We start from the raw sequence: 17,478 nt of genomic DNA, 5'->3' as shown, positions 1-17,478 counted from the left end.
TAAATACTAGTTCTGCTACATTTGTAAAGTCACAGTTATTCATTTTATATAAATTTAAAATTTGATGAAATCCCCACACCCCAAATGTGCCAGGAAGCTTTTACCAGGAAGCGTGTACCAAGTCAATTATTAACACTTGGAAAAGTGAGCATGGAAGCACACCCGTGGAAATGCTTGAAGATGCAGAGCGAAAGGGAAACCAGACGTGAAAACGCCACAAAGCGTAAGAAACAGATGACCCACCTCCACAAAGGCAGCCTGCAACGTTGAAGCCTGGCCTCAGTAAGTGAGGAATCTCATTTTATTGCTGAGAAGACGGAGCTTACAAGATGAAACCACATCCGTACTTCGCATTTCACCTAAGATAAACTCTAACTAGAACAGAGGGAAAATGTTAAAAATTTGAAAATTCGAGAGAACAGTGAGGGTGAATTCTACACTGGCTTTGGGGATAATCTTAACTATGACTGAATCCAAAAAGCACTACAAACAAAGATTGACAAATTTGATTATTCACAATTAAATTTTGGTAGATTATATGGCAATATATGAACTAAAAAACAAAGGCCAAGTGACGAACTATAAAATATTGACGTTTAATTGCATCGAACACACACATTTTTGTGTAAAGTATCAGTTGCCTTTATCAGCAATTGGTATTAAATATTCTTTAAAAAGCTCACTATCTATTTTAATCATAATATTCTCCTTTCATCTCAACATCTATAGTTCTACCTGTCAGATCTTCTACTTAATTTTAGTTTGTCTCTTTCTTTCCTCTTATTAGTTCCAGGGTTAAAATTTTCGTTCTTAAATATGAATATCTGGTTTCTTTCACTTTGAGTTATACCCATGTAAATTGTAAATAAAATACTAGAAACCTTATTTCATCAAGGTCTTAATTCTTTCTAACATTTTGAATTATTATTCTACTTTTCTTTCACTCTGTGAACATGATTATGACTATTTCATTCTAAAAATAAAAATAAACAAAAAAAGTAGTTATGTGCCTACAATTCTCATTTCCTTCACATGTGAGCTTCATATTACAGAAAGTGGAGCTTTCTTCTTTCCTGATATTCAGTAGAGAACATTTACTCCAAAAATAATCAGCTGTGATTCATTGCCGAATCAGCTATCTGAAATATCAGATCCATTTGTAAAGAGTGAGATAAATAACCCCCGCCCCCAGAATGTCTTCCTCCCTCTTCTCTCTGTCCTGATGCTCTTCTGCTCCTCACTCTCTCTTACTTTTTCTGAGTTTTCCTTACACATTCGTATTTTAAATAGTGACAGTTCCATGTTTCATCTCAGGGTTTAGTTTGTTCCATTTATTACACTTTTCCATGGCTTTACAGGCTGGGACGTAAAGATGTCAAACTCCCACTGTCTCCTGACTTAACAATCTCATATTGGACATATAGGAGCCCATATACACAGACTCCCCCCAACACACATTATCCATCTACTGTCATTTATCATCTGTCTCGTGTCCTCAGTCTGTTATCTCCCATCAGTCCTTTAACTAGTACCCTCTATCTGTCAGTGGTCTAGTGAGCTAGCCACCACCTTCATGTTCCTGCCTACTCCCTGAATAGCCGTACCAATGACCTTTGACTCCACGTGAGTCTAAATCTTTAATCCATCCACCTAGCAACCGGATCAGCCCAGCAGGATGCTCCCTGGTCTGCTGGCCTGGATCCCCTTCTCTAGGCAACCTTCATCCTGACACATCACACACCCAAGGACTCCGATTCTTCTACTTCCTCTTCCTACGAACACTGGATTGGGAGGTCTTGGGAAGTCTGACGCCGGCCCACCTGCCCAACACATGCCTTTCCTAGCTTTCTGTATGATCGTGATTACCTGTCTACTGGATGAAGTGGACTTGTTATTTTTCTTCAAATAAGATTGTTTTTCAATAAATTAATGACTGAGTTATGAAAGTAGGAGTTCCAGTGTTGGAGATGAAAATGAATTGGAACTACTTTGGGGACATGAGACAGTTGACACTCGGTGTTGGTTAGAAAGTATACATAGTTTTGAATCCTAGTCCATTAACCTAGTGTTCCAGCAGCCTAAAGCCAGTTGCATATTCTTGTTTGGAGACTTTAATGATGGTCTTATAAGCAAAAGATTTTAACTTTCTCATTAAGGCCATGAAACATTTTGGTACTTACTATTGAGTGGAAACAATAGGAAACTGGACTGCAAGAGAATCTTACCCACCGTTTAAATTCAAAACCCTTGAATTAAACCAGAAGAGAGAATTTTAAATGATAAAATGAGTGATCAATAAGCGTTAAATTTGTCTTACTGACTTTTCTCAACTTTTTCCTCATTTCAATTTTACTATGACCATTGTTTTTCTGATCTCTAACTCAAATCCCAGGATTTATTCCCTTTTCAGTGTTCCTCTTCATATGCTTAGGAACACATTTTAACAAAAATCAGATTGTCTTGAATGTTCACGGATTAAATGCCAGTGTAAAATAAACATAATAAAAATGTCTTCAGTTTCTGAGTTTGGAGCCTCTGCATTTAGATACTTGTCTGGAGCCTTTGGTTGGTGTTATTGTAGTGACAGAATATTGTGAGTTCACTGCACTGTAGAGTCAGCAGGCTTGCAAAGCCTGTCTTTCAGTGTCCCCAGCCCATTTCCTCCAGGTCGATTTGTGTAACAATTAGAATGAAAAAAGACAACACTTTATTAATAATCATTACAATGATTACTTCATTTCCATTTTCAGCAGAGCCTGACATTGACAAGCCACTGTCCAAACCACCCCCCCACCCGCCCTGCACACCTCCAATTTAACCACGCTCGTCTAAGTGTCTGGCATCCCACCCCCAAACACTTATCTTGAGATATTTGTGGTCTAGTTTGAGAAAACCCAGGATTTGACTGTTTCTCATCTTTTTCTGTGGCAGCTTCTATAGGATTAATTGTATCCTTGAGTTGAAATGCAAACCCCTCCATATAAGGATCTCTTACTATTCTTTTAGGATCAAATGCAAAATCATACCACAGAATAATGCAATAATGGCATCATTAAGCTGGTAGAACTTCATGTAGGATCAAAAAGAACATGAAGGAAGGAAGGTAGACAAAAGTTATTTCTGAGCTTGTTAAACAGTTGATTAAGTGCAGAGAAGTGACAGCAGAAATAAATGAAAAAGATTCTGTGACATCTAGTTTTGTCATCCAGTTCTGTTTCTCATATGTAAAATCCTATTTTTCAGCACTGAGTTCATTAGTGATAGACACTGAAAATATTTAAGTAATTCTTCAATTTTGATGGAAGGTTTGTGGATTTTTTTTCAGCCACAAGAGATCTCTCAGTATTTAGAAATGCATATTATAGTTGAAAAACATTTGGTAAGTATATTTTTGATTGATTTGACTTATGTCACTTTATGTTAGCAATGAAATGTTATAAAAAATAATTTGAAATGAATTCATGACAGAGAAGAATTAGTGACAATTATGCATTACCCAAATTCTAAATTATTTATATCAGTAGGAAATTGGGAGTCGAATTTCTAGAAAAAGTTCAATCTTAATTTTAAAATTAATACTTAAATAAAAATAAATTTTACCTTTATGTAATTTAAATAATTTAGAATCATAAAAACTTATTGTATGTACTTTATCACTTTTTAAAACTTTGCAAGTAATGTTTGGCATTATCTATATTATTGAAAGAGGAAATAAGAGTTTCCCATCCATAAAATCTTAAGGTAGGTGAGAAAACAATGGTTTATATCGGGAATAGGACATGGTATTATCCTTCCTTAAACTTATTTCTTGTAGGATTTCCTCAATGAAATGGAATTACAATGATTTGAAATTTGGGAATACTGAAATAATTTCATTATCTTATTTGTCCATCTATTTTCTCTGTTTTGCGGGCGAGTTCCCAACTTTATCATCAAAAAAAATATAAATTTATCTTAATGTATTTTGGAATTTCCCCAAGGAAATCCTATGTGCCTTTGTCAATAATCGGCTGGCCTTCAATACGAATGTTTATTTCTGGACTCTGCCTTTGTTGCTATTTTCTGCTATGAATTTCCATCTGACCATTGTTCTAGCTGATTACCACAGTTTTATTATTTTGATAATATATTTTGATATATTATTTCAATGATAAAGTATTTTCTAAGTCCCCTGTGATTTCTTCTTTGGTCATTGGTTACTTATAATTGGTTTTGCATATTTCAAACTTCCCAAGTTTTTCTTTCTTCTGTTTTTAATTTCATCCTATTCTATTCAGACAGCATGCTTTGTAATTTTTTAATTTTTTTTGTTCTAATTAGTATACTTTGTATTTTTAAAAATTGTGTTAATTAAATTAAATCCTAAGAGTTTACCATATGCTATATTTCTGGATTATGTGCCAAAGGCTCTTGAGAAGAAAGCATATTGTACTGTCTTACAGTGAAAATTTCTGTAGATACCTATTAATTTATAATTTTGTTTGAATCCTTAATGTCTGTGTTGATTTTTTTTGGCCAGTTATTCTGTTTGGGGAAGATAATTATATATTCATCTGCAATTGGAAGACTACATAGAAGTCCTGTCCATCCTTTAACCAATATACACTACAGCATGTTACAGTTAGGATATTGTAATTGATCCAATAAAGATACAAAATTATTCCATCACAGTCAGGATCTGCTGTGTTCTTTTATAGCCACATCCATTTCTCCCTGACTCACCTTCCTCTGCCCCCTGGAATCCATGGCTCTAATCTCCATTTATGTATTTTTTATTTCCAAAAGATGATAGGAATGAAATCATTCAATACGTAACCTTTTGGGAGTTTTTCACATACCCATTCTAGAAGTTTCCCCAGCTTTAACTACTTCTTACACAAAATTTAGGTCGATTCATCTGCTCTTAGTGCTGAGCTCCCTTGCTTGCATAGACACCAGCATAGCCCCTCTGTACATTTTAGGGGTTCAGTGAATGCTATTGCTCTACTGATTTATGGTTCACATTTTTATGTGTATGTGATCATTTTCTACTCATCCATTTGTCAATCTTCAAAGCTTGTCTTTGCTTTTCATCTTTTTTCTTTTCTGTACATTTTTGCTCTTGTGAGTCTTTTATCTATTGAATTTTTATAATTGTTTTAATGAAATTTCAGGCAAGCTTGGTTTTGAATGGGTACAACCAATCTACAATCTTTCAGATTTAGATGTTTACCTTTGCATAATAGTTAACATTTTGGGTCTGCAGTTATTATCATTCATTTGATGACAGAATTTATCACAGCACTTGCCTACCATGCACAAGACATTGGGTTTAATCCCCAGCACTACAAAAAATTTAAATAAAAATTTATGTTTTAAATAAAAACTAATGTGTGTTTAAAGGTCTAGCAATATACATGTGGATCTAAAAGATAATTTTATTTTACAGTATGATCATATGGGTTCTGATACGACTGTTGTTACTCAAAAAATTTTTCAGTTGATTGGATTGACAAATGCTGTAAGTGTTTGCTTTTCTAATACTTTTGCCCCTGTTTATTAACTGAAACAATTCCTACACCTTCTTTCATGAGTATACATGTTGTGTGATGGTAGAGAAAATCATTTCATTTTAAATTTCAGTTTTCCCACTTATAAAATGAGAATAATGATACTTCTATACACTTAATTATGTTCCTATAAAATGAGAATAATGATACTTGTATACATTTAATTAAGTTATGCTTAAGGATTAAACTAAATAAAACACTCATGCTAAGTATCATTACTAGTAGCAGTTATTATCTACTAACACACTTTAAAAGGTACATTCCAGAACTATATAGTTCAGCTGTTTTTTAATATGTGTTGCAAGTTCATTTTCATAGATTACAAAATCCATTTAGACCATGCCATGTGAATACATTTTCTGTATGTGTTCTGTTTTAGATTTTCACTTCCTTTAACCTTACGATAATTCTGTCTTCATTGGAGCTTTGGGTAGATGAAAACAAAATGTCAACCGCTGGAGATGCTAATGAGTTATTACACAGATTTCTACGCTGGAAAAGATCTTATCTTGTTTTGCGTCCGCATGATGTGGCATTTTTACTTGTGTGAGCATATTTTGGAATTACTAAAGCTTATACAAAGAAAACATATGAGTTTGACCCAATTTCTGACAATTGACAGGCTTCTGGGGGGAAAAAGAAAGTCTCCCATCATTTTTTTCTGTCATACAGTAATGTGAAGGTTATTTTTCCCCACACCACACCCATGATGGAATTGCTGATATCCATTAACTCTACCAACTGGTTTGTAGTTAAAGCTCACCCCTTGGATCTTGGACCACACAACTTCTTCTTCGAGTGTGCACCTCATTAAATGTCCCTGACTGTGCTCCATATTTTAATAATATCTCTTCTAAGAGACATGTCTGAATTCTTTGAGTATTGGAATTTAACCTTCTTTACTTTGTTGTGATTGAATTAAAGGAGAAAACAAAGAAATGGAAATACTACTTTGTATTCCAATACAACATGTATATAAAGTAGCCACGTTGTGCTATTAACTTTTACTGTGTAAGTCTCTCCTGTTTGATAAGGTCTTTGTTTTTCAGAATATATGCTCTATACAGTGGAATTATATGCACAATTTCTAAAATGTTAGCATTTTTCATCTTTGGTCCCAGGGCTCTGGCAGGCTAGCTGTGGCTGATTGATGAGGAGGTTTTAACCCCTGAGGTGACCGGCTGCCCATTGGCCAGCTGTCTTGCCTTCACTTTGCCATCATAATGAATTTTATTTGTTCTTACCATATTTATTATGGGGCACATATTCATTTCCGTCTAAAAAGACACTACCTAAAACGGGTCCTGAATATGTCAGAGAAAGTCAAATGAAAGCCCATTTTCTAGTACCTGTTTTCTAAGTCTGTTGTTTTCAAAGGACACAGAAACTTTGAGTCACATCCCAAGCTGTGATACAGTGTGTTAAGTGTAAATATTTATGAATTTAGTATCAATGTGCAAAACTAAGATTTGTCTTAGGAAAATCAAGAATTAGTTTTGCTTGCTTTTATGAAACTGTAGGATCATGATCTGATTTTAAATTTAAGTCTTTAATTTTAAGTTACAGAGAAACAACAGATTTTGTTGGTGCCACCTTTCAAGGGAAGATGTGTGAGAGGGACTACGGAGGTGGCGTGGCCATGGTACGGTATGGCTTGATTTGCTTGTTTAAAATGCGTAGGCAGAAGGCTGTGGAGAAGAGAGGCCCTCACTCTGTAATTTCTATGTATATTGACACTTGCATCCATCTAGTGATATCTGTCCCTACCCCTGACAGACATATTCAATCACAGGAAGTCCTCTCGGAACTTACTGCACACAAAAGTGTTAGGATGCTCCTTTCATGAGTCCACACACATATTCTTTTTAGAAAGTTGTTCAGGTCATAATCTATTTGGGTCTTATTATGTGATGTCATCAGTAATCAATATTTTGACTTTCTTACAATATCTTGAAAATAAGATCATTTATAACTAAATCAGTATTAATATGTTCTATTTAAACTCCTGAAATACAGCAGAATCCTTCATTTTCTTCCCCATGGATTAAGTAATCTCTCTCTCTCTCTCTCTCTCTCTCTCTCTCTCTCTCTCTCTCCTTCCTCTTCTTTAATTTCTTCTTTTTCTTGTTCCTCCTCCTTCTCTTCCCCCCTCCAATCAAATAGTACATTCAAGTGTGGAAATTTGATAAATAGGGCATTTATCAATGTATATACAAGGTGTGGGGACTTGCGCAGTTCCTCTATCCTGGTGATGAGTGAGTTACCCAGGCTGGAAGGGGGAGGACAGCGTCTTTTGATCAGGGTCATGTGGAAAGCAGATCTTCAGTGCAAGGTTCTGGGATTCCTAACCACTGAGCACCCTCCTTCGCATTAGACTGCATGGAGCTAAAACCAGAGGACAAAGGACCCTCTGATGTAATCCATTTGCTCCATCCTCTTGGGTTAGAGAGCAGGGTGGAAAATAATGGGAAGCTGATTTACAGAAGCAAGAAGAAGAAATCAAAATGTATGCCTAGAAACCCATCTTGAAGTATGTTCATCAAAATGTTAAGTAGATGTAATTGAAGGCATGCCAAGACTTGTAGATGTTCCTCAAAATTTATGTTTTATTAGTATTAAAATATGCTATAATAAGCTTCTTTTATTTATAGAAAGAGAAACAATAAAGGTATTTTAGTTTTGAAAATAAAGTTTAAACAACTGAAAACAGTCAGCATTTTTACTTTGGTCATTATTACCATAATATGAATTATTTCAACAAGTGATTTTATAGTTTAAAAAACACCTGTGGAACAGTCACACGAGATATCAACCTTGAAGAATTAAATCATAAATAAGCACAATCTGTCCATAATTTGACATACACATGTCTTATGTGTCTTGAAGGATTTTTTGTGTGAGTACAACACTGTTGTTATATATAGTTAATGAGTTATTGAGTCACTTACTTCCTTGATCTGATGCCATCAAATGAGTCGTTCATTTACATTTTAGTACAACTTCAGAATTGATTTTCATTTTTTCCTAATATTTGTGATAATACCTGTTATGTAAAGTTAGGTCAACAATGATGGCACTTCCGTAACAAAATTAGACGCCTCTGCTCCTTTTTTATTGTATGTCTATTTTGAATAATTACATTGTTCAGCAAGTAAATAAAATGCCTATCACAATATGTACATGTAAATTTGTGTGGATATTTTTTTCAGCACCCCAGAACCATTGGTCTGGAATCACTTGCCATTATTTTGGCACAATTACTGAGCCTTAATATGGGGATAGCTTACGATGACGTTGACAAATGCCATTGCCCAGGAACTATCTGCATAATGAACCCAGAAGCAATGTAAGAGACTTAAACTTCATATATATAGATTATATTAAGATAATTTTGGTGTGTGTAATTTAAGCCGTTAGAATAAATGTTAATGATTGAATATTAGTTGTGACCAAAGACCACAGACCAAAATACATATTCCAGAGCCTATGCTGCATATCTACTTCAATATTTTATAATCAAATGCAACATGTGCTTTCTCAGATGTGAATGAACTCTGCATTTATTAATCTTATATGATTTTATAACTTAGGTGATACTACATATAAAAGTGTTAGGATGCTCCTTTCATGAGTCCACACACATATTCTTTTCAGAAAGTTGTTCAGGTCATAATCTATTTGAGTCTTACTATGTGATGTCATCAGTAATCAATAGGGACTTTCCTTCAATATCTTTGTAAGATATTGCACGTTTGCAAGAAGTTTTTGTTGGTGTGACCATGCGGGCAGCACCTTCATCTGTCTGCTCTGGCTCGGCCTGAGGTCTTAGCTTCTGCTGACTTCAGAGATGCAGCCATTCAGCTTTGTCACAGAGAAGACCTTTGGCAGTACCCTCATGGTGCTTCAAGACCTATGGAATCTATTTGCTTTTATCATCATTCTTCTTAGAGTTCATAAGGAACTTTTATAGAAGTGTAGGACCAAAGAACTGGGGGTTAAAGGGAGGCATCCGTGTGGAGACTGGGGTCAGCCTCTTGTCTTCGGGATGAACAGTTCTTAGAGCTGATCTGTGCTTCTCAAAGGTCTTAGAGAATCAAGCCTCCTCACCTGCACTAGCATACCTCCACTCCTGCATCCGCAGCCGCGCCCAAAAGATGTGTGTGCTGAAGCCCTTAAATCAGCTCGGATGGAGGGGGAACCAGCATTAAAATTGTTGCCCCATAAGTGACTATGGATTGTGAACCCAGATCAATAGATGATCTGAGGGCAACAAGGATATTTTGGCAGGAGATGATATAAACATGGGATGCTAGAGTGCAGGACCACCACATTGCTGGTCCTCGTCATCAGTAAGATTCAATAAAACTAGCCCAGCTTGGTGGTGCACACCTGAATTCCAGCTACTTTGGGAGGCTGAAGCAGGAGAACCACAGGTCTTGAGGCCAGCCTGTGCAATGTAGTGAGATTCTGGCTCAAAAACATAGGAAGGGCTGGGGGTGTAGCTCAGTGGGTTCAATACCCAGTACTGGGGAAAGAAAAGAAAACAATGAAACTAAAGCTGTTCCTCGTAGGTTAAGTATCTTGGAGTCTCTGGGCCTATAATTGTGTTACAGCTCTTAGTGGGCTACTAGGTCCTTACAGGTGACTAAAGCATTTTCACTATTCTAAAATCTACAAAATTATAAGATCAAGGGCACCTGGTGGACATGGAAGCAAGGTAGAGAAGGTCCAAATGGCACAAAGAAATAACATGAATGAGGGCCCCTGGCCCCCATGTCACCCACATCTATTGCACCAATATTTTTTAATCACTTTATACCGATGGTCTCATAGGGTGTCTCTAAAACTGGTTGATGAAGAGAGAAACACCTCTGTCTTCTTTCAGTATATTGTTGTAGAATTTTAAAAACCATTCTTACATATCGTAGTCCAACTACAGTTTGACCTAACAACAGAGGGAGATGGTAAAGGGCCCAGGGAGCACATTTGCAAACAATATATTTGACTTTCTACCTTGTGGAAGAGAAGTGATGGAGACGGGTTGGTGGAGATTCTCGGGCCATGACCAATGACTTGGATGTTTGGTCAAAGATCTACATACTATAGAACTGGGCGTTTTGAAGGAAGGAAGTGGAGAAAGAATCACATAATCTATTCAGAGTGGGCACAAAGTCCAGTTGGCCCTCTGCCCCAGCAATCCCACATTCATGTCCAACCGGGGATCAAAGACGTTTGAAAAAAATGTGTCTGCAATGAACATGTGCAGATGACTTTTTTTCTTGTCACTATTCCCTAAATGACACAATGTAACAACTATTTACATAGCATTTATGTTGCCTGAGATACTGTAAGTCATCTAGAGATGAATTAAAAAAACACGGGAGGATGTGACAAGTTATTTGTAAAGTGCCACACTGTGAGGACCTTGAGCATCTGAGGATTTGGGTATCTGGCAGGGGTCCTGGAACCAACACCCCCTATGGAGACAAAGGAGCTACTGTGGGCAGATGTTTTCAATTCCTAAGTACTTACCTGAGAAGCAACTCTCCATCCATGAAGGTCAACCAGCTTCTACCCCAGGCTACCTATAAAACAAGTCCTAACATGAAAGGCACGTGCTGCCTCTCCAGGGGCAAACTCTAGTGGCTATAGTGACGTCCTAGCAATCTCAGGGACTCCTCTCAGTCTGGACGCTGCCTCTGCTGCCACTTCCATGACATGGCCTGATGTCGTCCTTTCCTCTCTCTTTCTTCATCTTTGTTCCATTATTTCTTCTTCCTGAGATCAACTCCCAGATACATTTTTTTTTTCCTGGCTAATCCAGACAGACAACATTTTATATCATTTGTGTTCATAATATCAAGGAGTACTCATCTCATTTTTATCTGCATTGACCAAGTTGTCATTTCATGCAATGGCAATGGTGATACCTAGCTTGTGATGCTGTTGCAATGATCAGAATAGTTATAATGTTGAAGAAATGACAGGAAGGGCTAGAAGCCCTTAAATGCTTGTGTCCCTTTGGACCCTCCACACCCTCCTGAACATTGTCAAGCTATCTTTTTGTTGATGTTCTTTTTAGTTATACATGACAGTAGAGTGGATTTGGGCACCATGCTTCCTTGGAGTATAACTTCTCATTCTTGTGGTTGTATGTGATGTGGAGTTACACTGGTTGTGTATTCATTCATACAGGAACAGAGGAAAGTCATGTCCAATTCATTCTACTGTCTTTCCCATTCCCATGCTCCTTCCCTTCCCCCATTCCTCTCTGTCCAATCTGGTGAACCTCCACTCCTTCCCCCTCTGCCTATTGTGAGTCAGCAACCACATATCAGAGAAACCATTCAGCCTTTGGTTTTTTGGATTTGGCTTATTTCACTTAGCATGATAGCCTCCAGTTCCATCCACTTAGCAAATGCCATAATTTCATTCTTGTGTATCACTGGCTGATATTCCATTGGGACCACATCCTCACCAACACCCATTGTTGCTTATATTCTTTTTTTTTTTTTTTTTTTTTTTTTTGGTGCTGGGGATTGAACCCAGCATCTTGGGCTTGCAAGGCAAGCAGTCTACCAACTGAGCTATCTCCCCAGCCCCTTATATTCTTGATAATTGCCGTTCTGGCTGGAGTGAGATGGAATCTCAGTGTCGTTTTAATTTGCATTTCTTTAATTGCTCGTGATGTTGAGCATTGTTCATATATTTGTCGACTGACTGTATTTCTTCTTTTGAGAAGTGTCCGTTTACTTCCTTAGCCCATTTATTAATTGTGCTATTTGGTTATTTGGTATTAATTTTTGGAGTTCTTTATATATCCTGGAGATTAATGCTCTGAGGTGCAGGTGGCAAAGATTTTCTTCCATTTCGTAGGCTCTCTCTTCATGTTCTTAATTGTTTCTTTTGCTGGGAAGAAACTTTTTAGTTTGATACGATCCCACTTACTGATTCTTGATTTTACTTCTTGCGCTTTAGGAGTCTTGTTGAGGAATTCAGTTCGTAAGCTGACATGATGGAGATTTGAGCCTCCTTCTTTTTTTTCTAGTGGTACAGGGCCTCTGGTCTAATACCTAGGTCCTTGATCCACTTTGAGTTGAGTTTTGTGCAGGGTGAGAGACCAGAGTCTAATTTCATTTTACTACATATGGATTTTCAATTTTCCCAGCACCACTTGTTGAAGAGGCTATCTTTTCTCCAATGTATGTTTATGGCGCCTTTGTCTAGTATGAGATAGCTGTATTTATGTGGGTTTGTCTCTGTGTCTTCATGTCTATTTTGGTGCTAATACCATGTCATTTTTGTTACTATTGCTCTGTAGTATAATTAAGGTCTGGTATTATGATGCTTCCTGCTTCACTTTTCTTGCTAAGGATAGCTTTGGCTATTCTGGGCCCCTTATTTTTCCAAATGAATTTCATGACTGCTTTTTCTATTTCTATAAAGAACATCATTGGAAACTTAATAGGAATTGTATTGAATCTATGTAGTGCTTTTGGAGTATGGCCATTTTGACAATATTAATTCTGCCTATCCAAGAACAAGGGAGATCTTTCCATCTTCTCAGGTCTTCTTCAATTTCTTTCTTTAGTGTTCTGTAATTTTCATTGTAGCGGTCTTTCACGTCTTTTGTTAGATTGATTCCCAAATATTTTATTTTCTTTGAGGCTATTGTGAATGGGGTAGTTTTCCTCATTTCTCTTTCAGTTGACTCATCACTGGTATATAGGAATGTAATTGATTTTGGGTGTTAATTTTATATCCTGCTACTTTGCTGAATTCAGTTATGGGTTCAAGATGTTTTCTTATGGAGTTTTTTTAGGTCTTCTAAATATAGAAGAAATTAGGGATAGTTTGAGTTCTTCTTTTCCTATTTGTATCCCTTTAATTTCTTTCTTTTGTCTAATTGCTCTGGCTAGCATTTCCAGGACCATGTTGAATAGAAGTGTGAAAGAGGACATCCCTGTCTTGTTCCAATCTTTAGAGGAAATGCTTTCAATTTTTCTCCATCTGGAATGATGTTGACCTTGGGTTTAGCATATATAGCTTTTATAATGTTGAGGTATGTTCTTACTATCCCTCATTTTTCTAGTGCTCTGAACATGAATGAATGCTGTATTGTGTCACTTTTTCTGCATCTTTTGAGATAATCAAGTCTTTAAGTCTATTAATGTGATGAATTGCGTTTATTGATTTCCATATGTTGAACCAAACTTGCATCCCTGGGTTGAACTCCACTTGATTATGGGGCACTGTCTTTTTAATATGTTTTTGTGTGTGGTTTGCCAGTATTTTATTAAGAATTTTTGCGTCTATGTTCATCAGGGATATTCATCTGAAGTTTTCTTTTCTTGATGTGCTTTTGTCTGGTTTTGGTATCAGGGCGATACTAGCTTCACAGAACGAGTTTGAAAGGTGTCCTCCTTTTCTATTTCATGGAATAATTTGAGAAGAATTGGTGTTAGTTCTTCTTTGAAGATGTGGTGGAGCTCAGCTGAGAATCTGCTTCTTCCTAGGCTTTTCTTTCTTGGTAGACGTTTGATGGCATCTTTGATTTCATTGCTTAACACTGCCTTCATACTATCCCAGAGACTTTGATATGTTGTGTCACTATTCTCATTTACTTCTAAGTATTTTTAAAATTTTTCCCTGATTTCTACTGCTATTCATTCATCATTCAATAGCATATTATGTAGTCTCCAGGTGTTAGAGTAGCTTCTATTTTTTATTTTATCATTGATTTTTAATTTTATTCCATTGTGATATGATAGGATGCAAAATATTAACTCTATTTTTTTTTTTCTTTTTTGTATTTGCTGAGTTGCTTCGTGGTCTATTTTAGGGAATGATCCATGTTCTGCTGAGAAGAAAGTGTACTCAGTCATTGATGGATGAAATATTCTATATATGTCTGTTAGTTCTAAATTATTAATTTATTTTTTTAGTTCTATAGTTTCTTTATTTAGTTTTTGTTTAGAGGGTCTATCCAGTGGTGAGAGAGGTGTGCTAAAATCACCTACTATTATTATATTGTGGCCTATTGGCTTCTTGAAATTGAGAAGGCTTGTTTGATGTACATAGATGCTCCATTATTTGGGGCATAAATATTTACTATTGTTAGATCTTCATATTGTATAACTTCCTTAAGCAGTAGGCAATGTCTTTCTTCGTCCCTTCTGGTTAACTTTGGCTTGAAGTCCACTTTATCTGAGGATAGGAATCCCTGCTTGTTTATGAGATCCATGTGAATGATATGTGTTTTCCCATCCTTTTACATTCAGTCTGTGGATGTCTTTGTCCATGAGATGAGTCTCTTGGAGACAGCATATTGTTGGGTCTGTGTTTTAATCCAATCTGCCAGTCTATGTCCTTTGATTGATGAGTTTGGGTCATTTACATTCAATGTTATTATTAAGATATGATTTTTAGTCCCTGTCATTCTGATTTATTTCTGATTTTTAACTTGAATTATGTTCTCCATTGAGTGACTGGTTCTTTTAGTGCAATTCCTCCCTTTGCTGATTTTCAATTTTATTTTTCACTTCTCATCTCTGAAGTATCTTATTGAATATGTTTTGTTGTGCGAGCTTTCTAGTTGTGAATTCTTTTAACTTTTGTTTATCATAGAAGTCTTTTATTTCATCAGTTCTGAAACTTAATTTTGCTGGGTATAGTATTCTTGACTGGTATCCGTTTTCTTTCAAAGTTTGTTATGTATTATTCCAAGATCCCTCTTAGCTTTGAGGTTGTGAGTTGAGAAAGCAGCTGAGATCCAGATTGGTTTCCCTCTAAATGTTACCAGTCATTTTTCTCTGGGAGCCTTTAAAGTTCTATCCTTATTCTGTATGTTAGGCATTTTCATTATAATGTGCCTTGGTGTGAATCTGTTGTAATTATGTATATTTGATTTTCCATTTTATTTTGTAGGTTTGGGAAATGTTCTGATATTATTTCATTGAAAAAATTGTGCATTATTTTGGCTTGTATCTCCAAGCCTTCACCTATCCCAATAAATTTAAATTTGATCTTTTCAAGTTATTCCATATTTCTTGCAAGTTCTGTTCATGGTTTCTTAACATCTCCATGTACAATTTTATTTTCAATATTATATATTTTGTCTTCATTGCCTGCAACTCTGTCTTCCAAGTGATCTAGTCTGTTGGCAATGCTTTTAATTTAATACTTAATTGGGTTAATTGGACCTTCATTTTAAGGATTTCTGCTTCCCCCCCACCCCCAGAATCTCTGTCTCTTTATTAAAGTGATCTTTTACTTCCTGTATTTTCTCTCCTTATAACATCCTTTACTTCACAGATCAGTTTAACTATACACATTCCAAACTCCTTCTCTGACATTTCTTTCCCTGTGGTGTTGATGGATTCTGTTATTGGAGTATTTTGGGTTGTTTGGGGAAATTTGTTCCCTTGCTTTTTCATGTTGTTTATGGATCTACCCATCTAACAGTGTGGATCTAGGCAGTAGAATTTCTGCTCTGTGGACTTATAGTGTCCCTAAAAGTTTCTAGTACCTCACCATTTCAGGAGAAACATAATAACAACAACAAATGTGAACAATATACAGCATTAAACCAAATATTTCATACTATGACATCTACATTCTTAATTATCACAATAAACAGAAATTATATGATCAGTTATTGCCTACAATATAAACAGCAAGTTTGAAAAAGGGTTTACAATTTCAACTGGTGGACAGGGAGAGAACAGAAGTGATATAGGATGTGATGATGATGAGGGAGGAGGAGAGGAAAAATGGAAGTAAAAAAAGTAGAAGAAAAGTGAAAGAAATAACAACAGAGATTGGCTATTAGTGAAAGAAAAGAGAGAAATAGTATTGGAGGAAGTAGGTAAGACAAAAAAAATTTTCACTTCACATTTAAAATAAAGGAATACAAAGCAAAACTAAAATATACTAATCAAACCTACTAGTCCTCAAAAAACTAATCCATGAAAGTAACTGACTTCAAAAATGCTAGAAATGGGAAAAAACAAATTTGAATATGTATAAATGTCCATGCACAATTAAGGTCACAATGAAATAGAGAAAAGATTTTTTTTTAAAACAAAGGAAAAAAGAAAAAAATCTTGATGAAAAGATTAAAAGTTAAAGATTTTTTTCTTTTGGAGTTCAAGATTCTCAGTTTCTCTTCTCAGCAGTTTTATATGGGGTCATCTGGAGTGTGATGATCCACCCTCCAGATTGCTGGAGTGAGAGAGGTAATCCTATAGGCAGAATTCCTGGAGGCAGGGTTTAGGTTTAGGTGGTCTCCAAGCTCCTCGCCAAATGTCAATTGGTCTGCAGATTTTTAAATCAGAGCAACTCCAGCACCCTGCACTTTCTGGTCCACACTGGAAGACTTTAGTCAGGGATCTCCCCTGAGTTTTGCTCTTGTGGTAGGGGAGCCAATACTTAGTCCCCTGCATCATCTGCAGACCTCACATTTCCTGGTCTCAAGTTCAGTCTCCAAATAATCTCTCTTGACCCTACCCTTCCAAATATGCATCTCTCCCGCAAGCAGCTGGATTGGAGGGGGAGTAATAGAGGGGGGAGTAGAGTGGGTTTCTGCAACCAGTTCTCTCCATGTTTGATTTTTCTCCTGATCATTCAGGCACACTCTGTCATGAAGTGTGTGTTTACTGGGCCTGTATTTTGGACCAAGCTTGGATTTGCCAGGAATCAGCTCCCTTAGCTGCCAGCCTCTGTGCCTCAGCTACAGAATGGTTCTTTCCTTTGTCTTCCACATGCCTCCTAGAGAGGATGGCAGCTTCTTTCCTGCATGAGGATATTGTACAGTGTGCCTTTCAGGTTTGTCAGGAAATGTCCTTGATCTCTAAATACTCCATACCCAGACACACTTCAGGCCTCCTAAAAATGTGGTTCCCTCAATTCCCTCATCCCTCCACTTTGT

At 36.5% G+C, this 17,478-nt stretch overlaps 1 protein-coding gene across 2 annotated transcripts in view; it reads left to right on the top strand.

The window, feature by feature from the left end:
- The window catches only part of ADAM2 (ADAM metallopeptidase domain 2), a 68,885-nt gene that overhangs the window by 14,890 nt on the left and 36,517 nt on the right, over positions 1 to 17,478 (top strand). For both annotated transcript variants that reach the window (XM_079142266.1, XM_079142265.1), the window contains exons 7-11: positions 3,326 to 3,379; positions 5,429 to 5,500; positions 5,929 to 6,095; positions 7,110 to 7,191; positions 8,759 to 8,895. In XM_079142266.1, the coding sequence (XP_078998392.1) occupies positions 3,326 to 3,379; positions 5,429 to 5,500; positions 5,929 to 6,095; positions 7,110 to 7,191; positions 8,759 to 8,895 (512 nt within the window). The remainder of the gene's footprint in view (positions 1 to 3,325; positions 3,380 to 5,428; positions 5,501 to 5,928; positions 6,096 to 7,109; positions 7,192 to 8,758; positions 8,896 to 17,478) is intronic.

The sequence above is a fragment of the Sciurus vulgaris genome (assembly GCF_902686455.1).
Source record: "Sciurus vulgaris genome assembly, chromosome: 5".
Lineage (NCBI taxonomy): Eukaryota > Metazoa > Chordata > Mammalia > Rodentia > Sciuridae > Sciurus > Sciurus vulgaris.
This window is presented reverse-complemented; position numbering and strand designations above follow the sequence as displayed.